This window comes from Lutra lutra, chromosome 7 (assembly GCF_902655055.1).
Source record: "Lutra lutra chromosome 7, mLutLut1.2, whole genome shotgun sequence".
In the NCBI taxonomy this organism is placed as follows: Eukaryota; Metazoa; Chordata; class Mammalia; order Carnivora; family Mustelidae; genus Lutra; species Lutra lutra.
In genome coordinates, this window is record NC_062284.1 from 51,451,885 (window position 1) to 51,461,346 (window position 9,462).

The following is a 9,462-nucleotide window of genomic DNA, read 5'->3' on the forward strand; positions in this document are numbered from 1 at the left end:
AGAAGGGAGAGAAAAGAGGTACATTGAAGCCAAGTTTTTTATACTATTTTTTATGAGATTAGTGATTTTTATTTTTTTTTTAATTTATTTTTTCAGTGATCCAAGATTGTTATGCATCACACCCAGTACTCCATACAATATGTGCCCTCCACACTTAAGATGAAACCACTAAGAAAATAACTCTAAAAATATACCAAAAGAAATAAGAGGTGAATTTAAATGGTATAAGAAATATATATTTTGCACAAAATAAGGTAATAATGGAGGAAGAGAATTTCAAAAATAAAGGAGAGGAAATAATCTTTCCTACTCATTTTATGAGGCCAGTATTACTTTGAGACTTAAACCAGTCAAAGATGTCACAAGTAAATAAAACTACAGATCAATGTTCTTTATGAACATAGACAAAAAGAATCTCAAAAAACACTAGCAAAACAAATCCAGTAATGCATAAAAATACACAACCATGTGAATCTATCACAGGAATGCAAGGTTAATTTCACTTTGAAAATCATTTAGTGTTATTTACCATATGAACAGAATAAAGACAAAAATATATGATCATTTCAATAGATATAAAAAAAGCATTTTGCAAATTCCAAAATTCTTTCATGATAAAAATCTTTAAAAAAGAGAAAGGAAGCAGACAGACAGACCTAGGAATAAGAGGGAACTTCTTCAATCTGATAAAAGGCATATAGAAAATACCCACTTCTAATTTTACATCTAGTGGTGAAATCGTCAGGGCTTACCTATCCTGAGGAATAAGACAGGGATGAATATTCTTTCTACTTATATTTAATATTGTATTGAAAGTTCTCCTCAGTAAGAAAAAGAAATAAAAAGCATCCTGATTCCATTTACAATAGCATCAAAAAGAATAAAAATCTGACAATTAGCAAAAAAAAAAAAAGCAAGACGAGTACTGATAACTACAAAGCATTATTGTAAGAAGTTGCTATAAATCTAAATAAATAGTGATCCCATGTTATTGATGGAAGATTTAATACTATTAAGGTGGCAATACTCCCTGAGTTATTGTCAACAGAAATTAATGACTTGACCTCCATGTTTTTTCGTGTCCTGAGGGCTCACTTCTTTTTGTTACTGAAAGATATTCCAGTGTATAGGTGTATCAGAGTTTGATGTCCATTAACCTACTGAAGGACTTCTTCATTGCTTCCAGGTTTTGGTAATTATGAATAAAGCTACTGTAAACATTTGTGTGCAGGTTTTCTTTGTGGGCATAAGTTTTTGAGTCAGTTTGGTAAATGCCTGGGGGTGCAGTTGCTTCATGGTTTGGTATGATTAAGTGTAGTTTGAAGGAACCTGCCAGATTGTCTTCCAGGGTGATTATATCATTTTGCATTCCCAGTGAATGGCTAGTGAATGGCAGTTCTTGATACTCTGAAACTTTGTCAGCAGTTGTTATTGTCAGTTTTTGGATTTTGGCCATTCCTGTTAATGGCTTATAATGGCATCTCATTATGTTGATTTGTAATTCCTTAATGATGGGTGATGTGGAGTATCTTATCATGTGCTTATTTTCCACCTACACTTCCCTTTGTTGTAATGCTTTTATTTATTTATTTATTTATTTATTTATTTTTAAATTTTTTTATTTTTTCAGCATAACAGTATTCATTATTTTTGCACCACACCCAGTGCTCCCTGCAATCTGTGCCCTCTACAATACCCACCACCTGGTGCCCCCAACCTCCCACCCCCCACCCCTTCAAAATTCTCAGATCGTTTTTCAGAGTCCATAGTCTCTCATGGTTCACCTCCCCTTCCAATTTCCCTCAACTCCCTTCTCCTCTCCATCTTCCCTTGTCCTCCATGCTATTTGTTATGCTCCACAAATAAGTGAAACCATATGATAATGGACTCTCTCTGCTTGACTTATTTCACTCAGCATAATCTCTTCCAGTCCCGTCCATGTTGCTACAAAACTTGGGTATTCATCCTTTCTTTCTTTCTTTTTCTTTTTTTTTTTTTTTACAGCTTTATAAACATATATTTTTATCCCCAGGGGTACAGGTCTGCGAATCGCCAGGTTTACACACTTCACAACACTCACCATAGCACATACCCTCCCCAATATCCATAACCTCACCCCCTCTCCCAACCCCCTCCCCCCATCAACCCTCAGTTTGTTTTGTGAGATTAAGAGTCACTTATGGTTTGTCTCCCTCCCAATCCCATCTTGTTTCAATTACTCTTCTCCTACCCCCTCAACCCCCCATGTTGCATCTCCTCTCCCTCATATCAGGGAGATCATATGATAGTTGTCTTTCTCTGATTGACTTATTTCGCTAAGCATGATACCCTCTAGTTCCATCCACGTTGTCGCAAATGGCAAGATTTCATTTCTTTTGATGGCTGCATAGTATTCCATTGTGTATATATACCACATCTTCTTTATCCATTCGTCTGTTGATGGACATCTAGGTTCTTTCCATAGTTTGGCTATTGTAGACATTGCTGCTATAAACATTCGGGTGCACGTGCCCCTTTGGATCACTATGTTTGTATCTTTAGGGTAAATACCCAGCAGTGCAATTGCAGGGTCATAGGGTAGTTCTATTTTCAACATTTTGAGGAACCTCCATGCTGTTTTCCAGAGTGGTTGCACCAGCTTGCATTCCCACCAACAGTGTAGGAGGGTTCCCCTTTCTCCGCATCCTCGCCAGCATCTGTCATTTCCTGACTTGTTAATTTTAGCCATTCTGACTGGTGTGAGGTGATATCTCATTGTGGTTTTGATTTGTATTTCCCTGATGCCGAGTGATATGGAGCACATTTTCATGTGTCTGTTGGCCATCTGGATGTCTTCTTTGCAGAAATGTCTGTTCATGTCCTCTGCCCATTTCTTGATTGGATTATTTGTTCTTTGGGTGTTGAGTTTGCTAAGTTCTTTATAGATTTTGGACACTAGCCCTTTATCAGATAAAGGGCTAGTGTTGTAATGCTTTTATCTGGATTTGGTAATAGGATAATGGTGAGTCCATCGAATGAGGAAATATACCCTTTGTTTCTGTTTTCTGGAATATATGTGGAAAGTTGGTATCATTTATTTGTTAATTCATGAGTAAAATCATCTGACCTTGTTGATTGTGTTTTTAAAAGGTTATTAATTTACTTTATATAGTTATAGATAGTAGATACACACTTAAAATACTAGAGGTATAGGTATAGATATATTCAGATTATCTATTTCTCCTTGTATGAATTATAGTTTGTGCCTTTTGCGGAATTTGTTCAATTCATCTAAATTATTAAATTTGTGGACATAAACTTACAGAATTTCTTCACTGTTCTTTTAATGTCCATCTATGTCTTCTCTCTGTTTTTTTTTTTTTAACTTGGTTAGCCTGGCTAGAAGTTTAATAATTCTAATTCTTTTTATATATTTTTTTCTTTTTATATTTTAGAAGAACTAACTTTTGTTTCATTGATTTTATTTTTTTCTGTTTGAAATTTCATTGATTTCTGCTCTGAATTTTGTTATTTTTTTCTGCTTGTTTTAGCCTATTTATTTACGTATGTCACTTATTTCTTTTTAATTTCTTAACTTTTTTTTTTGTTATGTTCAGTTAGCCAGCATGTATGATGTAGCATTCAGTGATTCATTAGTTGCGTGTAATACCCGGGGCTCATGGGGCGCCTGGGTGGCTCAGTGGGTTAAAGCCTCTGCCTTCCACTCAGGTCATGATCACAGGGTCCTGTGATCAAGCCTGGCATGGGCTCTCTGCTCAGCAGGGAGCCTGCTTCCCCCTCTCTCCCTGCCTGCCTCTCTGCCTACTTGTGATCTCTCTGTCAAATAAATAAAATCTTAAAAAAAAATATCTAGTGCTCATCATAACACATGCCCTCCTTAATACCCAAAACCCTGTTACCCCCTCCTCCCTACCCTCTGAAACCCCCAGTTTGTTTTCCAGTGTCCTTAGTCTCTCATGGTTTGTCTCCTTCTCTGATTTCTCCTCCTTCAGATTTCCTTCCCTTCCCCTATGGTCCTCTGTGGTATTATGTTCCACATGTGAGTGAAACCATATGATAACTGTTTTTCTCTGCTTGATTTACCTCACTTAGCATAAATCCTCTCCAGTGAAATTGTTCTTTCTCCCAAGGTAGAATATTATACAGTGAATTTTATATATTCTTTTCTAATAGATGTATTTAATGCTATAAACCTTCTTTTTTATTTAATTATTTTTATTAACATATAATGTATTATTTGCCCCGGGGGTACATGTCTGCGAACCATCAGGCTTACACACTTCTCAGCACTCACCATAGCACATACCCTTCCCAATGTCCATAACACAACCAACCTCTCCCTACCCCCCACCCCCCAGCAACCCTCAGTTTGTTTTGTGAGATTAAGAGTCTCTTATGGTTTGTCTCCTCCAGATCTCATCTTGTTTCATTTTTTCCTTCCCTACCCCCCACAATCCCATGCCCTGGGTCTCAAATTCCTCATATCTGAGAGATCATATGATAATTGTCTTTCTCTGATTGACTTATTTCACTCAGCATGATACCCTCTAGTTCTATCCACATCATTGTGCTATAAACCTTCTAAATACGGATTTTGCTGCATCTCTCAAATTTTGATGAGGTATATTTTAATTTTCAGTTTAAAATGAACTGAAATAAATACTGACTTTATTTTCAGTTTTTTAATCTCCTGAGATTGCTTTGTTGCTACATGTGTAGAATAGAAGTGTGTTAAGTTCCACATCTCTGGGGATTTTCCAGTTGTCTTTCTGTTTCTGATTTCTACTTGAATTTCAGTGTGGTTTGATAACACAATTTGCATTATTTCTATTCTTTGAAACTGTTGAAGTTTTTATGGCCCAGAATACAGTCTATTTTGGTGAATAAAGTTGTATGCATGTTTGGGAAGAATGTGTATTCTGTTGTTGGATGGAATATTTTATAAATCCTTATATTTATGGTTTAATGTTCAACAAGAGTGCTGAGACAAGTTACTGCGGGGGAGGGGAGGATAGTCTCAACAAATGGGGCTAGGACAATGGGGTATCCACACGCTAAAGAAGGAAGTTGGGCCCCTATCTCCCACCATATACAAAAACTATTTCAAGATGGTTCATAGGCTTAAATGTAAGAGATAAAGTTGTAAAACCCTCTGAAGAAAACAGGCATAAGTATTTGTGATGTTGGTTTAGGCAGTGGCTTCTTAGATACCAAACCAAAAGAAAAGAGACACACACAAATAAATTGGACTTTATCAAAATTAAAAAACTTCTATGCTGCAAATGATACTGTCAAGAAAAGTAAGAAGCAACCCATAGAATAGAAGAAAATTTTTGCAAATCATTTATCTGATAAAACATTTGTATCTAGAGTATTTAAAAAACTCTTAAAACTCAACAAGAATAAAAAATAACTAAGCCAATTAAAAACAGGGCAAAGGATTTTAATTGACATTTCTTCAAAGAAGATTCATGAATGGTCAATAGTTACATGAAAAGATGCCTAATAGTGATTAGGAAAATGCAAATCAAAACCATAGTGAGATACTACTTCATAATGTCTAGGTTGGAAAAAAAGTAAAAAAGAGAGGGAGTGGAGGAAGAGAGGGAATAAGTGTGGCTGGGATGTGGAGAATTTGAAACTCTTAATAATTGCTGTAGCATTATAAAATAGTACAACTTTGGAAAACAGTCCAGAAATTCTTTAAAAAAGTTATCACATGATCTAGCAGTTTTACTGAGGTATTGTTATGGACTGAATTGTGTCCTTCCAAAATTTATATTTGAAGCCCTGATCTCCAATGCAACTACATTTGTATCTTGGGTCTTTAAGGAGGTAATTAAAGTTGAATGATGTCATAAGGGTAGGATCTTAATCTGATAAGACTACAGTACTTATAAGAAAAGGAAGAAACACAGCAATACTACCCCTGCCTATGTGCATGTACAAAGGAAAGGCCATTTGAAGATACAGTGAGAAGGTAGTTGTCTACAAGCCAAGAAAAGAGGAATTACCAGATACCAAGTCTGCTGGCACCTTGATCTCAGACTTGCAGTCTCTAGAACTATGACAAAATAAATTTCTATTGTTTAAGCCACCCAACCTGTGGTATTTTGTCATGGCAGCCCATGTGGACTAGTATATATCCCGGAGAAATGAATATATATGTTCACACAAAAATGTGCACATGGGTTGTCATAACATATTCATATTAGCAAAAAAGTGGGAACAGCTTAAATGTCCTTCAGTTGATGAATGTGTAAACAAAATGTGGTATATTCATACAGTAGAATATTATTTTACAATAAAAAGAATAAAGTACTCACATATGCTATACGTGGTTGAGTTTGTGGATGAACATTATGCAAGTAAAGGAAGCCAGCCACAGAAGGCCACACAGTGCATGATCCCACTTTTTTGAAATGTCCAGAATAGGCAAAATCTATAGGAACAGAAAGTAGATTAGTGGTTTTCAGGGGCTGAAGGGAGAGGGGAGTAGGGAATGCCTGCTAATGGATATGGGGGTTCTTTTTGAGGTTATGAAAATATTGTAAAATTTGTTAGTGGTAATAATTGCACAATTATGTGAATAAACTAAAAACACTGAATTGTGCACTTGAAAGAAATATTGCTAATTTGGGTTATTCCAAAGTCTAGTACAGTGCCAGAATAGTATTTCATATTCCCTATTCTTTTTCATATACGTATCTCCCAAATGTAAATGTGCAAAAATATTCAAAAAAAGTTTTAAAAACAAAGATGTTTTTAGCAAAGTAGTGATTATTATACTGTGTTATAACATGTCTTATTCCTTTCTAATATTCAAGTTGGTTGATTTGTACCAAGGGGGGTTTTGAAAAGAAAAGGAATGTGGATGGATGTGGTCTTATTCTGTGTTATTGTAGAATTTAGAAGACCCTAATTTTTTTTTTTTTTTGAGAGGGAAGAGGGCTGTAGGGCAGAGGGAGAGAGAGAATCTTTAAGCAGGCTCCATGCCATGTGTGCAGACTAGGTGGGGCTTGATTTCACAACCTTGAGATCATGACCTGAGCTGAAATCAAGAGTTGGGTGCTTAAATGACCAAACCACCCAGGCACCCCATAGAAGTCCCTAAATTTGAATGCAGTGATTCCCGGCCCTCTCTGTGTATTACAGTTTCCTAGGGAGATTTTCAGAATACCTGTGTCTATACTCCACCCCAAATCTGAGTCAAACAGTTGCGAACTACTGTTTGAGTGGAGGTAGCTATCTTTAGAACTACATGTGGTTGTGATTACTGTGAGCCAACAGAGAATCAGCTGTAAATCAGTGGTTTTCCAACTTTAGTGTGTGTAATAACTTATGAGGATAAAATGCAGATTCTACTTCAATAGGCCTGAGATGGGTCCTGAGATTCTACCTTCTAAGAAGATCCCCAGTGATGCCCATCTAATGATCCCCAAACCACATTTTCAGTTGTAAGAGTTGTATAATATATTTTCAAATGTGCAGGAGTGACAGCATGGTTAGTAAGAAGAAAATAAAATAAAGCAGTTGCATTATTGAATAAAGGGCTTGATGAAGAGAAGGAAGCAGGTAATTTCTTAAGAGATTAACTTTCATCTTGATGAGGCTCTTCCATTGATTTGATAATCATTTAATGATTGGTCTGACTACTTTAGACTAACTTCACATACTTCTAGAAGTTTTCTCATTTCATCTGTAGGATATGTAAAATATAGATTGTTATGGAGTTCTCATAATTTCTTTAGATATTATTCTGGCTGTTGATAGGATGACAAGGATGACAGAATCTAGTGAGGAAATATGAACAAATTTATTTTCTTTATTGAAATTGACATTGTTAAAATTTTTGTGCTAGGTATGATGTTGGGTTCTGGAGTTATAGAAATAAGTAAAACCTAGGCCCTGCTCTTAAAAAATTGACAGTCTATTAAGAATAGGGAGGCATGTAGGACTGATTTATGAATAGCTAACTAAAACACAGGAAGAAAATCATGTTCAATAGAAGTACACACAATGTGCTATGGAAAAGACAGTTAATTTCACCTGGTGAAAGGCTTCATTGATGACTGGGTATTTAGAATTTTGAAACACCTTCTTCAAAATGTTCACATCTGTTTGCCAGTTTCTTAACTGCTTTCTGACAGGAATCTCACAGTCTGAACTCATCTGGGAATAAGACATTAACATTACAGACCAGTTTTATGAAACTCCTAGAACTTTCTTCAAGGCATCCTTCATTTCTTTATTCCGGAGGCTGTAGATCATAGGGTTGAAAAAGGGGGTCAAAACTGAGTAGAACAGAGTAGTGAACTTCTGCATTCCCTCTGCTTGTCCTGACCCTGGGCTCACATACGTCATCATGACAGAACCATAGAAGAGAAATACAACAGCCAGATGAGAGGAGCAGGTAGAAAAGGCCTTCTTCTGGCCAGCAACTGAGGGCACCTGGACTACAGCCCTCAGCACTAGGGTATAGGAACCTATAATGTAGAAAAAGGTAGCGAAGATGAGGAGGGAACTCATGGTACCACATATGAGAACTGTCCCTGGGATTGGGACACAGGCTGAAGCCAAGGCCAGCAGAGGACCCAGGTCACACAGAAAGTCATCAATTACATTTGGGCCACAAAATGGTAGCTGGGTAACAAGTATCACTGGGATCAGAAACCAGAGAAAACCATAGACCCAGCAAAAAATGACCAGGCTGCAGCAAAACTTAATAGTCATGACTGTGGGGTAGTGCAGGGGGTGGCAGATTGCCAGGAACCGGTCATAGGCCATGATGGACAGAAATAAACATTCGGTTGTGCCCAGCGAGAAGAAGAAGTACAACTGGAGGAGGCACCGAGCAAAGGAGATGGTTTTGGTCTGGGAGAGGAAGTTAGCCAGCATGTTGGGCACATCAGAGTTGACATAGCAGATTTCCAGAAAGGAGAAGTTGGCCAGCAGAATGTACATCGGGGTGTGCAGCCGGCGGTCCCAGCGCACTGCACACACGATGGCCATGTTTCCAAGGAGTGTCAGGATATAAGTCACAAAGAATATGGAAAAGAGGAGAAACTGTATTTCCCAGCGGCAAGGGAAGCCCAAGAGGATGAATTCGCTCACAGTGTGAGAAATATTTCTGGCCTCTGAAGTCATTTCCTTCTGTCCTGTGAGGATTACAGCAGAAGTTACATGTACAGAGGGAATTATGCCTCCTGACTCCTCCCCAGGAGACAGCGCATTTTCTTGATAGGAGAGGGAGCCTGGACCAAGGGTTTCTATTTTTTTTTTTTTGGGTGCTCCAAAAATACATTTGTTGAGTATACTCTTCTATAATTGACTCTTCACTTTTAAACTGCATACAGACCACCATCAATCTATATACTAAATATTGGTAAATATTTTGAAAAAAGTTTTCTTTACGTTAAAATAGAAATTCAGGTACTTCATTTCTGCATCTCTCATTGGGGT

The 9,462-nt window shown here is 37.1% G+C and overlaps 1 protein-coding gene across 1 annotated transcript; it reads right to left on the reverse strand.

Annotated features, from left to right (window-relative positions):
• Positions 1 to 8,205: 8,205 nt before the first annotated feature.
• Positions 8,206 to 9,147, reverse strand: LOC125104912 (olfactory receptor 11H6-like). The gene has a single exon (XM_047737833.1). It carries the CDS (start codon positions 9,145 to 9,147, stop codon positions 8,206 to 8,208), a length of 942 nt encoding a protein of 313 aa, XP_047593789.1.
• Positions 9,148 to 9,462: the final 315 nt, after the last annotated feature.